The 24,272-nt window shown below is 49.0% G+C and overlaps 2 protein-coding genes across 9 annotated transcripts; one reads left to right on the top strand and one right to left on the bottom strand.

The window, feature by feature from the left end:
• Positions 1 to 832: 832 nt before the first annotated feature.
• On the top strand, positions 833 to 15,427 carry MASP2 (mannan binding lectin serine peptidase 2). 2 transcript variants are annotated; one of them, XM_036348647.1, is made up of 11 exons: positions 833 to 1,098; positions 1,194 to 1,422; positions 1,550 to 1,727; positions 2,401 to 2,532; positions 4,620 to 4,816; positions 4,890 to 5,037; positions 5,976 to 6,094; positions 7,690 to 7,768; positions 10,615 to 10,749; positions 11,254 to 11,328; positions 12,546 to 15,427. In XM_036348647.1, exons 1-11 carry the CDS (start codon positions 866 to 868, stop codon positions 13,310 to 13,312), a joined length of 2,292 nt encoding a protein of 763 aa, XP_036204540.1. In that variant the 5' UTR covers positions 833 to 865; the 3' UTR covers positions 13,313 to 15,427. The 2 variants fall into 2 exon arrangements, with proteins under 2 accessions (XP_036204540.1, XP_036204541.1); XM_036348648.1 differs by lacking the exons at positions 4,620 to 4,816; positions 4,890 to 5,037; positions 5,976 to 6,094; ... (2 more) ...; positions 11,254 to 11,328; positions 12,546 to 15,427 and adding an exon at positions 3,104 to 3,229 and having other exon boundaries at positions 1,019 to 1,098.
• On the bottom strand, positions 10,977 to 22,669 carry LOC118675854 (TAR DNA binding protein). Of its 7 annotated transcripts, XR_004973942.1 has the most exons (9): positions 22,569 to 22,669; positions 21,418 to 21,666; positions 20,030 to 20,193; positions 19,289 to 19,429; positions 18,305 to 18,475; positions 17,792 to 17,918; positions 16,718 to 16,857; positions 15,714 to 15,988; positions 10,977 to 14,936 (listed from the first exon to the last, which is right to left on the bottom strand). XR_004973942.1 is itself a non-coding variant. In XM_036348650.1 (7 exons), exons 2-7 carry the CDS (start codon positions 21,653 to 21,655, stop codon positions 16,802 to 16,804), a joined length of 897 nt encoding a protein of 298 aa, XP_036204543.1. In that variant the 5' UTR covers positions 21,656 to 21,666; positions 22,569 to 22,669; the 3' UTR covers positions 16,007 to 16,801. The 7 variants fall into 7 exon arrangements, 2 of the variants coding, with proteins under 2 accessions (XP_036204543.1, XP_036204542.1); XR_004973940.1 differs by lacking the exon at positions 15,714 to 15,988 and having other exon boundaries at positions 10,977 to 11,551; positions 14,838 to 14,936; positions 16,718 to 17,918; XR_004973941.1 differs by lacking the exon at positions 15,714 to 15,988.
• Positions 22,670 to 24,272: the final 1,603 nt, after the last annotated feature.

Raw genomic sequence — 24,272 nt, 5'->3', positions numbered from 1 at the left:
GAGACGAGGGAGGAGCCGGAGAGCTGCCAGATTCCAGGAGCTGCGTTCGGAGGAAGGCTGGGCTCTCGGTGTCAAGTCTGTTTGCTTAACACCCTTGTTCTCTGTCTCCCGCTCCCTTCAGCTGGGCCTGGGACCCTCCACAGCACCCCTTTTAAGAACCAGTTTCCAGCCCTGGCCAGTGTGCTCAGTGGTTAGAGTATCAGCCAGCGAACCTCAGGCTCACAGGTTCGATTCTCGGTCAAGGGCATGCATCTGCATTGCAGGTTCGATCCCATCCTCGGCCAGGGCCTGTGTGAGAGGCAGCCAATCAGTGTATCTCTCACATGCTGTTTCTCTCTCTCCTCCCCCTCCCTCCCTCCCTTCCTTCATTCCACTCTAAAAATCAATGGAAACATCCTCTGGTGGGATTTTTTAAAAAAAGAATCAGCTTCCAGGAACCTCTCGTGAGTATGGGGTCGCTGGCTGCTCACATGGGTTCCCATTCACATGCATCTATTAGCTCTGGTTCCTGTCTCTTGCTAGAAAGAGGGAATCAGTGTCCGAGTTCCCGCGGGGCCGGGGGGGGGGTGAGAAATAGGAATCGGCGGGCTCCTTACGCCTCTGGAAGGACTTGGTGCTCCAAGCTGACGCCTGGGCCTACTGCCCGCTCGGAGAGAAGTGTTCCCACCTGCCGCCCCCTAAGCCACGCTCCCCACCCCACTGCATCAGGTGTTTTATTTTCTTTTATGTGTTTATTATTTTCAGGTGTTTCACAGCAGGGCGGGGGCGGGGGAGGGGGAGAAGCAGGGGGTGGGTGCGTTCCTCCATTCCTACCTGTGGCCTCATGGAGACCTGGGCAGCCACACTCACACCCTGGGGAGGAAACATGGAGGTGGAGGGCGAGGGGCAGAGCAGGATCTGTCCCCAGGGCTGGCGTCCCAGCAGGTCAGCCCTGGCTCCTGGACTGTCCTGTCCTCCCTGCCTCGCCATCTGGGCCGGCAGGAGTCACCGGGTCGATTCCCAGAATTCCAGGGGCAGGACCGGCTGTTGGACAAACAGATCAAAGGTGAGACTGCGAATCCAGACCCAGCCTGGCCAGCTGGACGGGCGCACCATGAGGTGGGTGGGAGCCCCCCGCAGCCTCCCTGGCAGGGGTGAGGGGTGGCAGCAGGTCCCCAGACCCTCACCCCCCTCCTGTCCCCCCCTCCCCCCAGGCTGCTGATCCTCCTGGGCCTGCTCTGGGGCTCGGCAGCCGCCCCCGGGGGCACACAGTGGCCGCAGCCCGTGTTCGGGCGCCTGGCGTCGCCTGGCTTCCCGGGGAAGTACCCGGACGACCAGGAGCTGCGCTGGACCCTGACGGCGCCCCCGGGCTACCGCCTGCGCCTCTACTTCACCCACTTCCACCTGGAGCTCTCCTACCGCTGCGAGTACGACTTCGTCAAGGTGCCCACAGGGGCGCCCCCAGAACAGGCTGGGGCTCGGGGACAGGGGGCCCTGGGAGTGGAGTCTGGCCTGGGAGGGCGGGAGGCCTGGGTCTGGCTGTCCCTCCCGGTGACCCCCGACCCCACAGCTGAGCTCGGGGACCGAGGTGCTGGCCACGCTGTGCGGCTGGGAGAGCACGGACACGGAGCAGGCCCCGGGCAACACCACCTTCTACTCGCCCGGCCCCAGCCTGAACGTCACCTTCCGCTCCGACTACTCCAACGAGAAGGCGTTCACGGGCTTCGAGGCCTTCTACGCAGCAGAGGGTGAGGGAGAGGCCGGGGCTCGCTGACCCCTGGGTCCCCCTGTCAGGCCGGGCCCCCCTCCAGGCTCCCAGCCCCTGAGGCTGGACTCCTGCCAAACCAGCGGGCGAGGAGCCCTCCTTCCTCTGACACCATCTGCCATGCAGATGAGAGTGACAGCCCGACCTCCCCTCGGACCCAGGACCCAGCCCCCCTCTGTGCCAGGCGCTGAGACGGGGTCATCCTGGCAGCTCCCCGCCCGCCCTCCTGTGACTCAGGGCGGAGGATGCACAGAGCTGGGTGCCCTGTGTCTGTAGGTCAGATTCTGGCTCCTGCAGGGACCAGCTGTGTGACCTTGGGCCAGGGGCTCACCCTCTCTGTGCTCCTCACAAGCTGCTTTAAGGGTTGGGCGGGCCTGTGTGCTAGCCCCGCCCTCTGCCCCCTGGGTTCCAGGGCTGGCTGCTCCCCTCCTAGCTGGGGACTTTGAGCAGGACATGCCTTGTCACTGGTTTTCCGAATGTGTTATTTCCTCCTCCCCTCAAGTGCTGTGGGGAGGTGGCCGTGGCCCGGGGCCCACGGTGCGTGGCTGGGCAGGAGGAGGCTCCTCTCCGGTCACCCTGAGGCTGGAGGTCCCGGAGCCCAGGCCTCAGTGCCGTCCCATCTCCTGCTGACCCCTGCCCGCCCCCCCCTCCCCCAGACATCGATGAGTGCCAGGTGCCCCCCGGAGCGGCCCCCGCCTGCGACCACCACTGCCACAACCACCTGGGTGGCTTCTACTGCTCCTGCCGGCCGGGCTACGTGCTCCACCAGAACAGGCGCACCTGCTCAGGTGAGCCATGGCCCAGGGTGCCCTGGGCCGCCCAGCCCCCCCCCCTCCTTAAAGCCATGGCTGTTCTGCCCCGGGGTCTGGAGGTTGCACCCCTGCTCTGCTTCTCTGTCCCCTCACCCCACCCCTCCCTCCATCCCCCCATCCTCTAAGTCCTCCCCTCCTCCCTCCTGTCCTGGCCTCACTCTCATTCCCCGGCTCATTCACTGGTCAGGCCCCCACGTTGCACCTGGCCCAGCTGGGCTCTGGGACCCCGTTCAGCTCCCTCACCCTCCAGAGGAGGCTCCCAGTGTGGAGGAGGGGGGTCTAGGTCCGCTCACCCCAGTACGGCCCCCACAAGACTTCAGGATGGGGGGCAGGGCCTGCCAAAGCCACCAGTTCCCTGGGCCCAGCACCCCGACCCCATTCCGTGGCCCCACTGCCTGAGGATGCGCCCTGTGCCCTGACCAGACACCTGGACAGGAAACCAGCTGGTGCCCTGGAGAGTGGGGAGCCCCCCAACCCTGGGCTGACCTGACCCTGCCTCCCCCTCGTGTCTCTCCCTGCACCTCTCCTGTCCCCCTCTCTCTTCCAGAGCAGAGCCTCTAGCCTCCCTCCGCTCCGCCCGCAGAGCCCGCTGGCTGCAGCTCTGGGCCCGGCGAGACTGTGGCTGCCTGCAGCCCCCATTCACCCCCACGGAGCTAACAATAAACCTGGTCCACCTCCACCCTCGGCTGTTTGTCTCTGGGGCGGGGTGGGGGGGGGGGGCTGTGGTGTGCGTCTGGTCCCTCTTCTCCCTCCCTCCCCTCTCACAGTCTGGAGGAGCCTCCTGGCTTTCTTGCTGGAAGGGCTCCCCACCCCCAGTTTTAAAAAAATATATATTTTATTGATATTTTACAGAGAGGAAGGGAGAGGGATAGAGAGTTAGAAACATCAGTGAGAGAGAAACATCGATCAGCTGCCTCCCGCAGCCCCCCTACTGGGGATGTGCCAGCAACCAAGGTACATGCCCTTGTCCGGACTCGAACCTGGGACCCTTCAGTCCCCAGGCCGACGCCCTATACACTGAACCACACCGGTTAGGGCTCCCCACCCCCATTCTGAAGAGGCTGAGAGGGGCGGAGACTTGCCTGAGCCCCAGGGGAACGGCGCTCTCTGCTCCCCACCAGGTGCCCAGGGGCTGCGCTCTGAGCATCTGGACCCCTCCTGCTCTGAGGGCAGCGCAGGTCCGGCTGAGCTGGGCTGGGGAGCCTGACCCAGAGCAGAGGCCCAAGGAGGTGTCATTGGTGGGCAGTCTGGTCCCCATGTTCAGGGGCCATTCCCTCTGCCCTTTGTGTGTGTGTGTGTGTGTGTGTGTGTGTGGCGGGGTGGGGGGCGGGTGGGGGTAGCAGCCACAGGGAGAAAGGAAGGAGGAGCTGGGACTCCTCTTTTTAGAAGCCCCCTCCCCCACTCTAATGCCTGCGCCCCCCTGTGTGCCTCCCATGAATGGCGGGGTGCTGTGCAGGCTGAACCAGCTGTCCCGGCTGGGAAAGACAGCAGACAAGGCCGTGATCAGTGTGGATCTGAGCGTCCCTCACCTGCCCCAGGGCCGAGCCCAGACCCAGGGCGGGTGGGCAAAGGGAGGCCCTTCCTGACCTCCTGACCCGTCCAGGCGGACACCCAGGGCCCGGGCTGGGCGTGGTGGGAGCCCCACAGTGGATGAACTTGGAGGTTGCTGGGGTCAGGGTGGGTCTGGGTCCCTCAGCCAAGAAGACTAGCTGGTCCTCCCGCCCCCCCTAATTCTTGAGGAATGAGGAGAGCCCCTCCTCCCTTCTCCGGTGCCTCTGCCCTCAGAGGAGCTGCCCTCACTCACTCCCCTCTGACTCTGGCCCAGGACTCCCACCTCCACCCTCTCTGGGGTGTGAGGGTCCCTGGAAGATGTACATGTGCGTGTCGCCTATTTTAGCTAAAGCCTGGGCCCTAGAGACACCCCTCCCTAAATTGTCCCTTCAGCTCCTGGGTGGGGTCCTTGGCCTGAGGAGCCTCTGGGGCGGGCCAGGTGCAGGGCCTCGACCCAGACCAGTGCATGCGCCGCCAGCCCAGGCTCACGCCGCCCTCTCCCCTCTTCCCAGCCCTGTGCTCAGGCCAGGTCTTCACCGAGCGGTCTGGGGTGATCAGCAGCCCGGAATACCCACAGCCGTACCCCAAACTCTCCAGCTGCACCTACAGCATCCGCCTGGAGGAGGGGTTCAGTGTCATCCTGGACTTCGTGGAGTCCTTCGACGTGGAGGCGCACCCTGAAACCCAGTGCCCCTACGACTCCCTCAAGGTCTGGTTCCCGGGCCCCCACCTCATCCTGACCCCTGCAGGTCCTGGGGTGACTGGGGCTCCCCTTCTTTCAGATTCAGACAGACAAGAAGGAATTCGGCCCATTCTGTGGGAAGACGTTGCCCAGCAGGATTGAAACCAAGAGCAACGCTGTGACCATGACCTTTGTTACTGACCAGTCGGGGGACCACACAGGCTGGAAGGTCCACTACACCAGCACAGGTGCGGGCGGCAGGAAGCGTGGAGCTCGGTCTCTTCCCGGGGCGTCTAACAGGGTGGGGGACGTCCAGCCCGTGGGCTGTGTAAGCTCTGAGAAATCTCTTGGTCTGGCCCTGCCAAGGCATTAGCGGTGAGTTAAATGTTTGGCCAAATATAGCAGGCTAATATAAAAAATACATGTTTTTATTGATTTCAGAGAGGAAGGGAGAGGGAGAGAGAAACATCAACGATGAGAGAGAATCATTGATTGGCTGCCTCCTGCACACCCCCCTAGGGATCAAGCCTGCAACCCAGGCATGTGCCCTGACCAGAATCAAACCCAGGACCCTTCAGTCCCCAGGCTGATGCTCTATCCACTGAGCCAAACTGGCTAGGTCATGCCTGGCTTTCCCTCCCCTCCCCTCCCCTCCCCTCCCCTCCCCTCCCCTCCCCTCCCCTCCCCTCCCCTCCCCTCCCCTCCCCTCCCCTCCCCTCCCCTCCCCTCCCCTCCCTTCCTCTCTTCCTTCCTCTCTCTCTCTCTCTCTCTCTCTCTCTCTCTCTCTCTCTCTCTCTCTCTTTAAAAAAAAACACACCATATATTTGTATTGATTTCAGAGAGGAAGGGAGAGGGGAGATAGAAAATCAGTGACAGAGACTCATTGATAGGCTGCCTCCGACAGGCCCCTGCTGGGAATGAGCCCGCGGCGACTGAAATTGAACCGGGGCCCTCCAGTCCCCAGGCCGCCGCCCTATCCACTGAGCCAACCGGCGAGGGCAGGCCTGGCTTCCTCACGCCGCTTTGGCTGAAGCGCAGGCCAGGCAGCACGTCCCAACGTGCACAACACGCAACCGAGGGTGCCCCCGCTTTGGTGTTAAATCCGAAGAGCTCTCATTTATAAACCAAGAACCGGGACTCACGGTCTTAGACCCCTCAGGACCCACAGCCTGGCTTCCTCCCGCAGCTCAGCCGTGCCCTGATCCGGTGGCGCCACCTCATGGCCGCATCGCACCTGTGCAGGCCACGTACGTCCTGCAAGACCGCTTCTCCGTGGAGTGCGCGGCTGGCTACGAGCTTCTGCGGGTGAGTTACCACTAAACCGTGAGTTTCCAAAGGGGCGCACTTTCATGTCAGCAGGCACGTAGCAGGAAAACGGCTGTTGCCGGCCTGGGTGTGTGTGTGTTTGCTGAGGAGAGGGATGGCTACGGAGAATTTTTATTCTTAGGATGACCTAACGCAGTGGTTCTCAACCTTCCTCATGCCGCGGCCCTTTCATACAGCTCCTCACGTTGTGGTGACCCCCAACCATAAAGTTATTTTCGTTGCTACTTCGTAACTGTAACGTTGCTACTGTTATGAATCGTCATGTAAATATCTGATATGCAGGATGTATTTTCATTGTTACAAATGGAACATAATTAAAGCATCGTGATGAATCACCAAACAATATGTAATTGTATATGTGTTTTCCGATGGTCTTAGGCGGCCCCTGTGAAAGGGTCGTTCGACCCCCAAAGGGGTCGCGACCCACAGGTTGAGAACCGCTGACCTAACGGAACAACTCCTGGGCCCACAAACGATTAAAAAATTAAACGGGCTGGGAAGCAGTGTGTCCCGCGAAGTTATAAATAGTGGCCACTGTTGAGGGAGCGGGAGGATAATTTTTTAAAAACGCTTAGTGTGTTGCTGTAGGGGCACAGGTAGGAGATTAACACACCCCCTTTATGTTCTTCAAAATTGTCACTGAATCCCAGTGGTACGAAGTAATAACAGGAAACGACAGCGAGGTGTGCAGTGCAGTCCTGTTGGGGGGGGGGGGGCGACACCAGGAAAAAAGTGCCACCTTGCCACCTTGCAGACTTTGGGGCCGGCTCTTCTCCGCAGCTCCTTGGACCGCAAACCTGCTCCGTTGCTGATTTTTAAAAAATCACCCGCCGACCTGTGCAGCACAAGGCTCTGCCGGAGCCACCTTCTCTCACGGAGCCTGGTTTTAGGAAGCTACTGCAGCTGGTCAACAAGGCTTCTCTGGGCGCAGCGGCTAGAGCGTCGGCCTGTGGACGGGAGGGTCCTGGGTTTGATTCCGGTCAAGGGCACATACCTTGGTTGCAGGCTCCTCCCTGGTCCGGGCCCTGGTCGGGGCGCATGCAGGAGGCAATCAATGTGTTTTTCTCCCATCATTATTTCTCTTTTCCTCTCTCTTCCACTCTCTCTAAAAATCAATGGAAAAATATCCTCCTGTGAGGACTTAAAAAAAAAAAATGCTTCTCTGTAAGCGCGATCAGCCATGAACACTGAGAACGCGGGTAGCTCTCCTCCAGCAAAGGCCGCAGGCGAGAAAACCCAGACACATTTGCTCAGTGTCGCACTGGGCTGGCCTTCCCCCCGCTTCTGGCCGGCTCCCCATGCACGTCACAGGAGAGAGAGATGGTGGAGAATCAGCCAGGGGTCAGCATTTGGTTCTAAAATGCCAAGGCACCTTGACAGCTGGTGTATCCCGCAGTTGCCCGCGCCGGCCGGGAGGCAGAGTTGGGCTGTGCGTTCAGACATGGGGGTGCATCGTCCTCTTGGGAGCATCTGGTGAAACACTAGAAGAGGAACTAACTTCTGTGGGGGTGTAGGTTTGGGGCATGATTTTTCTGATGTAAACAAGGAAATTAATATTTTCTCTTCCTCTTTAGGGTCATTTGCCCCTGAGATCATTTACTGCCATCTGCCAGAAGGATGGATCTTGGGACCAGCCGATGCCAGAATGCAGCAGTACGGTCACATGACAACCCCGGAGCTTCTGCTGCTGCCACTGCTTCTATTGCTGCTGCTGCCTTTGTAAAAAGGATGCTATTTTTCGGGGGTTGAATTCCAAATTTGCTTCTCTTCCCTGGCTCTCAGTGCACTCTTAGAGGTTAAAATGAAACCAAGCTAGTAGGATAATTACAGGGGGGCCTTGACTTACCAGTGTCCCGACTAACGAGTTTTCCGAGATACGAGCCGTCTCTCGGCCGATTTTTTGCTTTGAGTTGGGAGCTAAAATTCGGGTTACGAGCCAGCTTCAGACACCCCACCACTAGTTAGCACAGCGAACGTCACAGTGAACGCACAACATCAGCCCACGTGTCTTACTCGTTCACAATTGATTTGACATATGAGTAATTTGAGTTACGAGCTCCGTCACGGAACGAATTAAACTCGTAAGTCAAGGCCCCACTGTATTTCCTTTTAATTGATTTTAGGGAGAGAAGAAGGGAGCGGGAGGGAGAAACATCCATGTGAGAGAGAAACACCGCCCCGGCCAGGGATTGAACCCGAAACCTGGGTATGTGCCCTGACCGGAAATCGAACCTGACACTCTTCCACACATGGAGCAGCGCTCAACCAACTGAGCCACACTGGCCAGGGCAATTGTTTGCTTTAAAAAAGTGTGATCTTTAAAAATATATGTTTTCTAAGTATAAAATCCTTATAGAAGATGGGAAATAGAGAAAATGACATTGTAATACCCATAACCCCACAGTACAACTCTAATCACTATTTTGGTGTATGTGTCTCACATATGCACACAGGTTTAGGCTACTGCATGTAGGGATGGGGTAGTTGTGTGGACACACACACCGAACTGAGACCATGGTGTACTACCATTTTGTGAACTAAGAATCATGTATTTTACCTTAAATATATTTTCAATTATAAAATACACGTTGATTGGAAAATATGTTTACAAAAATATATAGTAAAAGCCACTCTTGACCAAATCCCTAAACTACCACTGAGTTTGGGGTCTACTCCTTCATATTCTTTATCTCCTATGTTACATATATTAACGTATTTCACTATTATATGCTTTTTTTTTCAAACTATAAGTTAAAGTTTAATAGAAAATTACACAGCCTGGCCGGCAAGGCTCAGTGGTTGAGCATCAGCCTATGAACCAGGTCACAGTTCGATTCCCAGTCAGGGCATACGTTTGGGTTGCAGACTCCATCCCCAATGGGGCATGAAGGGAGCAGCCAATCAATGATTCTCTCTTGCCATTAATGTTTCTCTCTCTCTCTCTCCCTTCCTCTCTGAAATCAATAGAAATATATTTTAAAAAATGATAGAGAGGTAGAAGTGGCCCGTAGAAGAGATGGGCTAAGGAAATGAGTTACAGGGGCAGAGGGCCTTGGAGCTTAGGAGAAAGGCAAAGGTAACAAGCTGTGTGTGTGGGGGGGGGGGGGGGGGAGGGAGGGGGGGGCAGGGGAAGGGAAGGTGCGGGTGTGCTCCTGTGTGGGTTTTGGTCTTTTTTTTTCTTTTTTTTTGAGAGTGGGAGGAGAGACAGAGAGAAACATCGATGTGAGGCACACACATCAATTGGTTGACCAGGGCTGGGGATTGAGCCTGCAAATGAGGTATGTACCCTTGACCGGAATCGAACCTGGGACCCTTCAGTCCACCGGCTGACTCTATCCACTGAGCCAAACTGGCTAGGGCTATTATTATTATTATTAACCAAAATGGGATACTTAATGATTGCAGTTGCTCTTCTCCGTCTTGTTGGGCTATCTTCCCACATCAGTTTAGGTGTTAAGAGAGCCTCTCATTCTTGTTAATGACCGTACAGCATTTCATCACACCATGCTTTTATTTAATCTTTCACTGTCCCCCCCCCCCCTTTTTTTACTGTTACAGGCACTTGCTGTAGTTAACACCCTGTACATGTATTTTTGTATATTTTGCGTAAGAATTTCTACAAAATGCCTGGGGGAATTAAATATTTTTATTTCATAAATTTACATTCCCACCTATTCTTTTAGTTAAAAAAGCAGCAGAGAAGTTCTAAAGGCAGTGGAAGCCAGAGGTCTGGGTTTGAGCCCTGCTTCGGCTATTTTTGGTTGGGTAGTTAGAGTGTCTCATCTACAGACAATTAGGCAATGCAGACAAAGCACTTGGCAGAGCCAGGCACACAGATACTGCTGAAAATCATTTAAATGCAGTCTTTGAATACCTACAGATATGCATCGATTTTATACATCCACTGTGTGGAGACGTTTAGCACTGTCTCACAAAGTGGTTCCTTCCTTCCTATTAGCAATGTCCCAAGTGTGAATTCTAATCCAAATTCAAGGACTTCCAGGTCTTCTAGAAAGTTCAGTTTATGAGCCCTGGCCTGTGTGGCTCAGTTGGTTGGAGCATCATCCGTACAACAGAAGGTGGCGGTTGGATTCCTGGTCTGGGCACACACACAGGCTGTGGGTCCATCGCCGGTTGGGGCGTGCAGGAGGCAGCTGATCTCTCTCTAACAATAGGTTCAATTAGGAAAGGGATCCTAGGGACAAGCTGCGCCCTCAGAGTCCGCTTTGTATGGTCGTGTGAGTGCCCTTTTGGGGGAGCTAGACAGTGCAGGCTGTGCCGCCTCCTCCCTCCTGCGGCTGCAGACCTTCCTGTCAGAAGTGAGAGCGTAGAGGAAGTCATGTGGCTTCAGATCCCCTTCCTGGAGGAAAGGCCTCACGCCAGCCCCGCAGGGACGGCGCCCCAACCCAGCACCACAGGGCTCACTGTCTATCCGTCTCCACATCTTTCTAGTGTTAGAATTAAAAGCAGAAACTGACTCCTCCCTCCCTGTTCATTAGTTGTTGAGTGTGGCCCTCCTGATGACCTACCCAACGGCCGGGTGGAGTACCTGGCGGGCTCCGAGGTGACTACGTACAAAGCTGCGATTCAGTACCGCTGCACCGAGACCTTCTACACAATGGCAAGAGGGGATGGTAAGCACGGTGCTCCCGGCCGGCCGGGGGTGGGTGCTGCTTGGAACCGAAGCCCTCACCATCTGAAAAGAAACTGTAGCCAACATTTTGGCTAAGGCTAGACAAAAGATTAAAAGGCACTTCTCCCACCAGCTAAGTGAAATATTACAGCTGAAGTGACTTTAATGTCAATTTGCAAGAATCTGAAAACAGATCTTATCTAGTAAATGACTACTACAAACACACAATATATTCCAAATGGTTTAATTTAACAAGTCAAAACCTTATCATTAAGCACTTGAGATCTTGATACATATTCAAGTTACACATCTAAAAGGTTTCCACTTTGCAAGCAAACATGGTAATGCCGAGACCTCCCATTTAGGAAATCATGTAAAATGGTTATTCAGACACCTCTATTTCCCACGGATGCTCAGGAATCAACATTTTTAAGGGGGTATTCAAGCAAATGACAACCACCTTATACATGCAGTTCAACATTTTTGCTTTTCCAATGATTTGCAGGTAAATATGTGTGTGAGGCTGATGGATTCTGGACGAGCTCCAAAGGAGAAAAATCACTCCCAGTCTGTGAGCCTGGTAATGGATACATTTATACAAGAGATTCGTAATTGATGGAAAGTGGAATGGGTCGGAGACAATAAGTAGAGCTTTAGCTGTGGTAGGCAGAAATGTAACTTCGGTACTTGGCTCTTAGACCAAGTTATTATTTCCAAATAATACATCCTCATTATCCCCTTTCCATGTGGAGAGGTTGTTAGGTGCTGACTGCATCAGTCATTTGATTATTTTGGCCTTACAACTAGGCAAGCATAAAAAATTAAATGATTTTTTAAATTATCTTGAACCATTTATACATTTATAAACTTAAGTTCCTCTGTTGTTACTTTTCTTCCCTGTTAAAAATGCTATTAAAACCCAAAGCTAATAACTTCATTATTTCCCTAAGCAATTGTTTTCAATGACATCTAATTTTTAAACATTAATGTAATTTGCCTTTTAATAGTACTTAAAATTTTTTTTTTACCAGAATTGGCTCTGAAGATATAGTTGAGTAGATATTAAAAAAATCAGAAAGGTAATAATATATTCATTACCCCTGTGTTATTTGGCTTAAATTAGTTATTTGATTTTAGCTGACACCACGTTTACAAGTTTCAATGCAAGTATTCTGCCACAGTAGGAAACATTTGGTACATTGAGTGTATTCCCTTAGTAATATAGAGTAAAACTTAGTGTTTGAAAGCATCAACTAGATGACAAATAATTTCTGACCCTGAAGGTTCCTGGCTATAGCTGCGACATTCTAATTTGTGAAACATTTAAATGTTCAAAAGTCAAATTAATTTTGCCAATCCGATGACAGTGACCTAGTTCCTGCTTTCACAGAACTACCTGGTGAACACCCCATTTTAAAGTGGGATAACAGAAGCAATGAAAAGGTTATTTCCTTCCACTTCCTATTCACATCACCCAATGCATCAGCTCAGCCAATTCCCGCTTGCCCTAATAAATAACCCCCCAACTGTGTAGACCTTTTATTTTTTTTGCAAAACAAATACAGCTTCTAAAAGAAATTTTACCCACCTCATTTTCTGAGGAGCTAAGAACTCCCCATGGGGTCTTTGGACTGTGCTGTTTTAAGGCAGCCTCACCTGCCTGTACAGGTGGGCACCCGCCGATTTAGGTGATACCATTTTGGGTTGACATGAAATATTAACAAGTCCGAAGTGGTGGGTGGAGAAAAGCACCACTGGGTTTCTACCAAGGCTCTACCTATCTGCTTCTTTCCCCAGTTTGTGGACTATCAGCCCGTACAACAGAAGGTCGTATATATGGAGGGCAAAATGCAAAGCTTGGCGATTTTCCTTGGCAAGTCCTGCTACTATTAGGCGACACCACAGCAGCAGGTGCACTTTTGAATGACAACTGGATCCTAACGGCTGCTCATGCCGTATACGAGCAAAAAGAAGATGCCTCCTCCCTGAACATTCGAATGGGTGCCCTGAAGAGATTGTCGCCTCATCACACACAAGCCTGGGCAGAGGCCATTTTCATCCATGAGGGCTACAGGCATGCTGCTGGTTTTGATAACGACATAGCGCTGATTAAACTGCAGAACAAAGTTGCCATCAACAGCAGCATCATGCCTATCTGCTTGCCAGGAGAAGCAGCTGAATCCTTCATGAGGACAAATGACATTGGAACTGTATCCGGATGGGGATTAACCCAAAGGGGTTTTCTTGCCCGAAGTCTGAAGTTTGTTGACATACCAATTGTTGATCATCAAACATGTGCTGCTGCCTATGAAAAGAAGCTGAATCCAGAGGCCAAGGTAACTGACAACATGCTTTGTGCTGGTGTACAGAGTGGGGGCAAGGATAGCTGTGGAGGCGACAGTGGAGGGGCATTAGTGTTTCTAGACAATGAGACACACAGGTGGTTTGTGGGAGGAATAGTGTCCTGGGGCTCCAATAATTGTGGAGAAGCACAAGTGTATGGGGTTTACACAAAAGTCATTAACTATATTCCCTGGATCAAGAAAATAATGAATAACTTTTGATTTGTATGTTTTCAATCAGTAAATGCCTTTTAAAAATGCCTGTAAAAGATCACAGCAGCAATGTGACCCAAGGAACATTAGTACAGCCACTGTCGCCCGCCCACCCAAAAACCAAAACCGAACTGCAGGGAGAGGCTGGCCAGCGTTTTACCCTTTACCTTGTGGTTCAAGGGGGTATGAACCACAGTGATGTTCGTCTTTGCCTGAGCAATAGAAACTCACTGGTCAGATTGCACTGTGTTACTTAGAGTCCAGTATCCTTTTGTACTGGTTTTTTTATTGCATTTCCGGAAATGGCCTGTACATGGTCTTTGAGTATTTTTCGACTTATTCTTATGGATCTCTAAGAGAGCTTTTTATATCACAGCAGTATTAATTCAGGGTAACCCTGAATCATAGATTTTTGTAGATGAACTAGAAACATCAATACTTTAGCCTAGGTACTAATTTCCATGTTAAAAACCAGTATCACAAAAACAGCGATATAATTTTGCACTTATCAAATTGGTAGACAAAATGAACATGGAGTAGCACTATTCACATTGTCAAATACAACACAAATTTTCTAAAGGAAAATTTTGCAATGTATTTCAAAAGCCTTAAAAGCATGCATAGTCTTTAACCTAGTAATTCCAATGCTAAGAACTTAATTTAGCCACGCTCCCAGCACTTGGAAATAACCTAAATAACGTTCAAATTCAGAAGACAATGGAATTAAATGTGGCATTTCCATAAGATGAAATATGACACCAGAAGTAAATGGTGGTACTATAGATAAATCTGTATTTTTTTTCCTTCTTATGATAAACATGTAAAAGAGGGTCACAGTTAGCCAAACAATAGATCACAGATCACACAATACGAGTATAGAACCTGAATACACAATTAAGAGCTATTGTCCTAGTACTCAAAAACAAATTATTCTAATTATCACATACATCTTCCAAATTAAGTAGTTAACTTCTTTTTCCTAAGGACAAAATTTAAGCTCTGTCTTAGGCTTAAAAATATTTCATTTTAGTTGGCTAGTCCTTCCTAAAAAGAGTTAATAGCTAACATCTAACAAAGCTTTTCATTCTAGCCAGAGTTACCATTGTATTTAAAAATTCATTGTGAGTTCTGCCCTAATTTCTCTTGTGCATGTAAAGTGCAACTTCTTGAGACTCACTTTTTAAAGGTAACTTTCAGCATCTTTGTCACATAGAAAAAGGAAACTGTGTTTCCAGTAAGACGCCAGACACTAAACTGGTGGCAACAAAAATTTTTATTCAACTGGTTCAAAAAATGTTTAGAATGAATGCATTTAGATGACCAAATAGACTTTAAAAACAAATCTTTGCCAAATAGTTTACTTCTAAACTTAAAAAAAAAAAAGTTTAGGGTAGAATTAAATGCCCATAGCTATGGATTACCACAAACATATTAAGAGAAGGCTACTCAACATTGAAAGCCTTCCAAGACCAGTTACTAGGTTTACACAAGTGTAAAGAGGGATTAAAACCATGCCATTGACAAGGTAACTTACCCCTGGGCTCCTTGAAGGCTTGTCAGTTTAGTCTTTGGAGGTCCCCGAATACCATTTTAAGTGTTACCATGTTACTGCTGCTGAGTAATAGTGCAAGTGCTAAAATGCAAAATTCAGATGGTACAGGGTTTGGAAATCATGCAATTTAGATGCAGAAAAAAAAAAAAAATTAAACAACTGCAAGATCCTTTTACAGAGGAAACTGAATAATGAAACAATGTGGCGATCACAGGTCTAAAGGATGACTTCACTTTATAAAAGTTTAAAACATGTAATTTGCAAAAATCCTATTTATCATAATCTAATTAGATAAGGGCATTAGGTAAACTATCAGCACAAGAACTGTTACATTCTTCCATTCGAAAACAAGCTCAACTCTCCTAGCAGTAGTTACATAAAAAGTACAATAATCAATATATCATCGCTTTTACATACTTAACAATGCATCGTGAGAGTCTAATCTGAGTTTTGTAAACGATTTTATTCAGCAGGACTGTATTTCCCCCACCTTGGGAGGACTTTGTCCATTTCAATTAACACTTTCACAGACAACCCACCACACCCTGATAGTTCTTAAAGCTATCAAGCTTCTTAATGGATTTCAGGCACAAGATAATTTGTGGTTTCTTCTACTTTTATCCCCATTGCAATTAATTCCACTTTTCAAATACCAAACTAAAAAGGCGCTAATATTCCCTTTCAATTGATATGCTTTGCTACAAAGCATTTAAAAAGAATTAACACTGTTTTGCCCACTCCCCCAAATAAGATTTTTAGGAGGGATGATTTCCCAATGGAGATCTATACAGGCCATGTAAATAGAACATCACCCAAATGCACAGAGGCACTAAGGAAAAGCTGGAGGGCACTGCTTACCATTTTAGGTGCGGTCACCCAGACTTATTAAAAGATAGGTTTAAAAAGAAAAACAAAACAACTTTTCACTTTGGACAATGCAAGAACAAATAGCAATTAAGTCTGGGTATCAGGTGTCAATGCATGACAGGTGATGAATCCATTTGACTTGAGACAACTTTTCAAATAAGTTTATTTGAAGCAAAATAAACTATTGCCAAGAAACTTTATGAAAGTTCCATCTCAAAAGGGTCAAAAAAGGGGAATTAACTGCTATGAATTCTTTGCATTCAGGGCTGCAAAACAAAGACACATATTATTTAAATCAGTTTTATTTAAGAATTTCCAACATTGACAACTCTTATAAAAAGCATCCAAGCACAGGACACAGAACTGCAGCAAACAGCATTCTTAGGGGTGGCTGACAGACATTAGAACGCCCACCCTCCTTTGAGACACCCCCAGCTCACGGGTGAGCTCTGCTTCCAAGTACTCCTGCAAAGCACACCACAAGCTCAGTCCATGTTCTCAACCCACCAGCTTCAGTTCACATGACCACACTTACAGATCAGTAACAGAAGAGAACACACACCATACAGCATTCACAGCAGTTGACAAAGGGAGAGGGGAAATACAAGTATCGTTTCACTTAACACATTCAGCTAAGGTGGGTTATCTAGGAACAAAACTCACTTAAAGTCTTCCAACAGATGTGGATGTCCTTTGAATGCAAGAAACATTCGTACGTTATTTGCTATCATTGCTCTCTGCACACGCTCACCAAAGCCACAGGATGGAGAGACACATCTCGCCAAGTTAAAAATATCCATTTTGCACCACCGTCTCTGCACGCGCTCTCTCCTTTTCTCGCTCATACTAGCCTTTCATGCCTCGGCACCACCATCAATCCCACACAAGGTTTCAAAAGTTCAAACAGCCTTCTGGTTCCATATCACAGCCTTGCGTTCATAGCGTTGATACGACTCCATGAAATAAAGAGTAGCGGATAAAAATGGGACACCCACCGTCAAAGACGCAGCCTGTGCAGTGTGATGACGGAATCTTGAATGAGAAAGCATGTAGACAGAAGTATTCCTATGGCAGAATATTTACAGCACTACTTTCAATGAAGTGCTTCTTCCATAAACATTTGAAATGAGATGAACTGCAGAGATTAAATGAAGGCTTCATATTGTACTTTTGCATATGAACCGAGACAAGTGTTAAAAACAAAAACAAAAGAACCAAACACTGTGACACCATGATCTCCAAAAAGGAGATATTCCTAAGGAAAAAATCCATATGGTGGGGTTCAAATTAAAAGAAAAGAATGTAGCTCTAATTAATGGTTTCCATTTTGAACATGCAAAGAATTCACTTGACGAGTCCAGGGATAAATTATTACAGGAGAAACCTTTTGATATCAATTGTAGTGTGTTGGTTTACCAATCAGGCAAACAGCAGTTCACTTTCAAACACTCAGTATTTCAACCCTTTATGTAACAAAACTTATAAAATTCCTTTAATTCTTCCTCTTTTTCTAAAGAAAATGTCAAAAATACTGCTGAATATACTCCACACTGAACAAACCAATTTTGAAAATTCTTAGTACATATGTATTTTACAATATACTTACCATGAGATTAGAAAAATTTGAATTCCCACCAGTCTATACAACCAACCGTCATCCACTGTCTACATTCCCCAGCTAGAAGGTTTAGAATCCATGCTTGAGCCAAAGCCTCCATTAAAACCACTGCCTGATCCTGGATTTGAAGCTGATCCCCAACCAATGGCTGCCCCTGAATTAGAACCACTATAAGAGTTATTTCCAGACCCAAAGGCCTGATTGGGCTCCCTCTGCATGTTGCCTTGGCTTTGGTTATTACCTGATGGGCCTGACTGGTTCTGCTGACTGGCTAACATGCCCATCATACCCCAGCTGCTCTGCAGCGCTGCCTGGGCGGCAGCCATCATCGCTGGGTTAATGCTGAAAGCACCGAAGTTCATCCCTCCACCCATGTTACTCCCTTGGTTATTTCCCAAGCCAGCCCCGCCCCCTCTACTGTTACCAAATCCACCCTGATTCCCAAAGCCACCTGGATTACCACCAAATCTTCCACTTCTTTCTAACTGTCTATTGCTATTGTGCTTAGGTTCAGCATTGGATATATGTACGCTGATTCCTTTAATGATCAAGTCCTCTCCACAAAGAGACTGGGCAACCTATAAGAAAATAAGGGGTGTAAATAAAAGCGATTAAACCACTGACTTTTACTTCAAAGTAGCAATAAAATTTAGATTTCAAGCCATTATCTAAACTGAAGGGAAAATAAACAATGAATGCTCATTTCATTTAAACTCAAACTAGCCTTTAGCTTTAGTAATGGCAGCAAGAAGTTTTCAGTTTACTTTCTAAAGATATATAACACTCTTGGTTAAACACCACATACTGAAAAGTACTAAAACGTTTATCACAGATATCTAGGTCCATATACCCTGCACAGCTTACAAGATCAGAAAGCTTAGTTATGGATGGCAATTAGCTGGAGGGAAAAGTTCAAGAGAAATTACCTAATTAGCTGGGATAAAATTTTTAAAGAGAAAAATACCTGATCATCTGCAAATGTAACAAAGGCAAAGGCCCTGAATGGTTTGGGAATGAAGACATCTACCACTTCTCCGTACTGGCAAAAGAACTGCCGCAGCTCATCAGCCGTCATGTCCTCTGTACAACGCCCAACAAACACCTTTCTGCTTCGCAGAGGCTCATCTGGGCTTTGCTGAGCAAATTCAAAGGTAGGAAAAACAATCAGAAATATTTTATGAGCAATGGAAAAGGCATTATGGCGGAGGATGTAACACAACCTATCTGCCTTTACCTCAGGTGAGTCATTAAAAAATAAGTACATTTTTATTTTTTTGCATTAGCACTCCTCCTTCTTGTAAGACTTCAATGACAAACGCAGTTTTAAAGTTTTAAGTTCATGAAAGTATATTTGGATCTAGGAAAGTCAACGACTAATCAATAATGTTCTAGATAAGCAAGTCTTGCTTGGAACAAGTTAGGCTTTTATAACAAGTTTACTGCACTCTGATCATCTTCCTGTTTTAACATGTATGTAAGATTGTTAACATAGTTTAGACTCTCAACCTTTCTAATGCCGCGACCCTTTAATACAGTTCCCTCATGTTGTGGTGACCCCAAACCATAAAATTATTTTCGTTGCTATTTCATAACTGTAATTTTGCTACTGTTATGAATTGTAATTATATATGTGTTTTCCGATGGTCTTAGGTGACCCCTGTGAAAGGGTCGTTCGACCACCAAAGGGGTCGCAACCCACAGGTTGAGAACCACTGGTTTAGAGGGATATTTAACTGAATGTTTCAAACAGCCATAAAATATTCAGCATGCATTAAGGTCCCAAGGCTTTAACCAGCCAAGAGATTTCAAGAAAACATCCTGACACTACCTTTCCAAGTGTATTTAACGCTTTATTTTATAGTGTCTTCTATAGGAAGTTTGTCAGCAAAAGTTCCCAAAGCAGAAATAAAAAAGGCAAAAAAGCAAAGAAATAAACAAAGCAAAGTACCTTAGAATTAGGAAGTTTACAGTCACACCATCGGCCATCTATCATATGTCTCTGTGACATTACTTTCACCTGGGTTTCATATTCCGTAAATCGAACAAACCCAAACCCTTTTGAATGACCAGTTTTAATATCTTTCTTGACCTAGAAAAAAATCATCTAAATTTACTAAAACAACACAGACACATAACCAAATGAGAAATTCCTTGACAATGTGAATGGCTTCAATTGGATGCAGTGGCTTAATTAAAATTTAAACCAAATTATTCTTGGTGTAAAAACCCCAAGAATAAATCTATGTTGAATTTAGATTCTGTTTATAGCAGAATAATACTGTTTTACATATCAGAATTTCAATAAAATGTTTTAGAATGCAAAGATAAACTAGATCTAATGTTTGCGAATCTTAAATTAAAAATACTGTCCGGCCGAAACCGGTTTGGCTCAGTGGATAGAGCATCGGCCTGCGGACTGAAAGGTCCCAGGTTCGATTCCGGTCAAGGGCATGTACCTGGGCTGCGGGCACATCCCTGGTGGGGGATGTGCAGGAGGCGGCTGATCGATGTTTCTCTCATAGATGTTTCTGACTCTCTCTCTCTCTCCCTTCCTCTCTGTAAAAAATCAATAAAAATATACTTAAAAAAAAAAAATACTGTCTGTTGAACATGAAGGGCAGTGTCACTAAAACAGGAATTCTGCGTGCTCATTCACCCAGAAAAACTGTTAAATGAAATCAAAGTTTACCTGAACCATAAGAACTTCTCCAAAGGTACTAAAATATTCTTTTAGATCCTGCTCAGTTGTTTTCCATGGGAGACCCAACACTATTAAATCAGATGTTTTCTGGACGGCTCTTTTCACTTTCACTGCTGATGAAGCATCTGTTTCATCCATTTTCCTTTTGTTATCTAAACAAAATGAGCAGAAACCTTTGAGAACTCTTCATGTAACACGTTTCAAAACACACTGCCTCCTACAACTAGGAGTGAGAAGCAAAAAGATTCTAAGACCATAAAGATGTTTCAACTTTTGGCAAAGAGGAACTCAGCTCTCAGAGACAGAATAAAGGATTGAGTCAGTGGTTGAGGTGCTTTTCTGGTGCAAATCCAGGGACTCATACCTCTGGTTTTGTAGTGTCACAAGATTACAAATATATATCCTCCCTTCTCAGAAGGCATATCAAAACATAAATAATTCTACTTCACTCTGACTTTGAAATACATTGAGGAAAAAATCAGGTTAAAAGAGTAATTACCATCTTTTTGCCTATTAAATGTATTTGCTTAATTAACTTACAGGCTATCTGCCAAAAAAAAAAAAAAAAAATCAGCAACTTTTATTTCCAGCTGTAGATTTAGGGTGATTTCAATTTTCTTTTCTAAACTTTCAATAATAAAGGCACATTAATTTTTGTAATATTAAAAAACCTTAGGTTATTTTTTAAAAAGCAAAATTAGAAAGGGAAGAGAAGAAATGAATGAAAATTAAAAAAAAAAACACAGACATTTTTGAACAACTTTAGGTTCACAGCAAAATTGAGAGGAAGGCAGAGATTTCCCATATAAGTACTGCCCTTTCTCCCCACACCTTCCCCCATCAACATCCCTCCCACGGTGACACGTTTGTTACAAACGATGGACCTACACTGATACATCATTGTCTAAACATGGCAACATTTGTTCAGATTCTTAAACACACACTTTTCACTTTTAAAAAAGCTTCTGTAACTTGCAGTTCTCATTTACACTAGTGCTCTTACAAACTAGTCTAATAGTAAGCAAGGTTTAAAGAAATACTTGGGTTATAGGAGACGTTGCCCCATGAAAAGAGGCCGCCCTCGCCCTGGCGGGTTTGGCTCTGGATAGAGCATGGGCCTGCGGACTGAGGGGTCCCAGGTTCGATTCCGGTCATTGGTTGCCGGCACATCCCCAGTTGGGGGTGTGCAGGAGGCAGCTGATCGATGTTTCTCTCTCATCCATGTTTCTAACTCTCTACCCCTCTCCCTTCCTCTCTGTAAAAAAATCAAAATATATTAAAAAAAAAAAAAAAGAGGCCACCCTCTCGGACGGACAACGCGGCACAAACACGACTGCGCTGGAGCGTCAGGGCTGCGAAGCCCGGTGGCCACGAACCTTTGGGGTAGTTGACCACATACACCAGGTTGCCCCAGCCGGCGTCCGGGGCGTGCAGAATGCCCTCCACCAGCCGGACGCCGCGCATGCACTGCGACACGGGGTTCCGGTAGCGCAGCCCGCAGGCCCCCGGAAACTGGGCCGTGACCGTGGACAGCAGCACCGTCCCGTCGTCTTCCGATGGAATTTCAATGGGCTCGTCATTCTCGTCTTCCGTTACCCGGATATATTCCGACATCTTCCGTTTTTCTTAAAGGGAAAAGAGAGACGAATGACCAACGCGTGCGTCAAAGGCACCGTTTCCTTATCATCAGCGGACCCGTCCCACGACCCTGCCATTGTCCTAGGGCTTCCAGAAAAGTCCTGGCTGCCTGGGCTCTAGCTGTCTGTCCCCGAAACGGTAGGAGGTGAAGAATCCTGCTAAAATGGGCGCCTCGCTCGCTCATTCATTCATTCATCCATTCATTCCACGAACATCTGCTGCGCGCCTACTGTGCGCCTGGCGCTGCACCGTGCTGGTTCCCAGGGGTGCGGCCAGCAAGAGGGAGACAGCAAACGAGTCGCCATCTCATTACAGCCGTGATGTGTGTACTGGGGAGCAGTCGATGATGTGGGGGGTCGGGGGGAACCTAGGCTGGTGGCGGCGTGTGTGGGAGGAGGAGGGGGGCGAAGGCGATTCCCTAGGAACGCGCTGAGCGGCCGGGTCTCAGGCCCGAACGGGCGCAGGGAGCCAGGTGAAGGGAACAAACAGGGGAGAAGGTCCCCCCTGTTCCTCATTTTGGGACTTGGGGGCTCTCTCAACTTGAGCCCCAAGGGCAGCGGCGACAGGTCCTGGGCGACGCGGGCCGCCGCCTCCCAGAAGCCCGTGCGTGACAGCTGAGGTCGGAGCTGCTCAGCGCGGCCTGCGGGGCCGCAGAGCGCCAGGCCTAAGCGGGCAGTGCCCCCCGGAGGGCACAGTCCCGGGGGCACCAGGCACTGCCCGGGTGCCCAAACCGGGCCAAGCCTCGGCTCGGGCTGCGCATCCCCGCTCCGGCCCCGCTGACAGCCGCGCCAGGCCGGGCGGGGTTCGCAGCCGCTGAGTCCGTCCCTGGCCAGCCGGGCCGGAGCCGAGGCGCCCGGGCCGTCCTTAGTGAGAAGCGGCCGCGACTCACCCGCTAGGCCGCTGACAGGAGGCCCGACAGGGAGAGTCAAGCAGCCGGGGATCCAGGAGCAGCCCAGCGACCGCTTCGCTCTCACAAAATGGCGCTGGGGCCGCCTCCTCCGCCCGACGGCACTCGCCGCGCCCACGGCTCCCCGGCTGGAGGGGGAGCGCGCCGTTCGGAGACGCCACGACCCGCTCCCTGGAGAGCGAGGTCTCCTTCCTGGGAACCTTAGCAGATAGAGATATGGAGAGGCTAAAAATGGACAAGCACCTGGGTCAGAAAATCTAAAAAATGGGAAAATATGGATGCGTGGGTTTTAACTCCCCCCACGTAGCGGCACAGATGGTATCGCCCAACCAACCGCCGGCCCGGGTCCCGGCCGGAAAGTGCGCGAGACTAGCGCGGGGCGGGAGCGTGAAGGGGGCGGGCCCCGGAGGGGGGGCGGGGCCTGGCGGGGCGGGGCGCGGGGGGTCCCTGTACCTCCTGACCTTCGCGCAGCCAGAAGGGCAGGAGAGGCCAGGACCCTCTTTCTACAAAACGGGCTGGGCATGTCCCCTTCGTCCTCCCATGGCCATGCTCCAACCTGGAAAGAATAACTTTTACATAATAGCCACGCTAGCGCCTACTCTGTACCAGGTGCCGTCTACTAGTAAGTACTGGAGCACATATTCCCCCTCCAGTCTTGCGAGGTGAGTAATAATGCGATCGGCATGTGCCCAATGGAAAACCGAGGCACAGAGAGGTGAAGCATCTTGCATAAGGTCGCCCAGGTGGTGGACTTGGGGTTTGAGCCCTACCCTAAAGCTGATGTATTTTCGCTGCAGGCCTCCAAATAGTGATATGGTACTTCCCCCATGTTAACACCTGTTTGTTTCACATTTCTGAAACCAATATGTGTTTTCAGTTCCAGTTCCATCGATGAGGTGTCCTGGTTTAACTGGCAGCAGTTTTAATTTCGCAGTGTATGGATGTATCGGCTTCAATGAGATGCAGTAATACCCACGTGCTCTATATTTATGCGTTAACTCATCTAATTCTCAGAGCAGCGCCGTGACGTAGGTGCCGTTGTTATCATCTCTGGTTTATAGATGAGGAAATGGAGGTACAGAGATTAGGTAACCCTGCCCAAGCTCACAGGGCTAGGGAATGGTGGAGCTGGGATTTGAACCAGGCAGCCTGGCTCTGTAGTGGGTGCCTCCTGCTTCTTACAGCCTCCTAGGGAATCAGTGTTAAATCCTTCCAGTCCATCTCTGATGCCTGCTGTTCATGTTAACCAGATTGTGCCCGAGTCTGTTTAGGGAGATTGGGAGGAGAGAGTGGAGGCATTCAGCATGGATGACCTTCACCTGCCCCCAGGGGCAGCCCTGCATACAGGGGACATGGCTCGACAGATGGCCCCTGGTGGTCACTCATGTTTCAGAACATTGGCCAGCGCAGGGAGGTCTGTGTCTTCTCAGTCCACCCAGTTATTTGGGGGAAGAAGCCAGTTTTATTATCTGTATTTTTTCAGGAGAAGAAACGGGCGCTTGGAGGCCATGTGACTTGCCGGAGGCCACATACTTGCCCAGCCTGTAAATTACTGTCCCAGGTTTATCAGACCCTGAAGCTCTGCCCCATCCGCCTCCCTGGGCTATTCTCTGGACTGACTGGACTGAGGCTGAGGCATTTATTTATTTTTTAATTTTTTCTACATATATATTTTTATTGATTTTT

This window comes from Myotis myotis, unplaced genomic scaffold (assembly GCF_014108235.1).
Source record: "Myotis myotis isolate mMyoMyo1 unplaced genomic scaffold, mMyoMyo1.p scaffold_m19_p_2, whole genome shotgun sequence".
Lineage (NCBI taxonomy): Eukaryota > Metazoa > Chordata > Mammalia > Chiroptera > Vespertilionidae > Myotis > Myotis myotis.
This window is presented reverse-complemented; position numbering and strand designations above follow the sequence as displayed.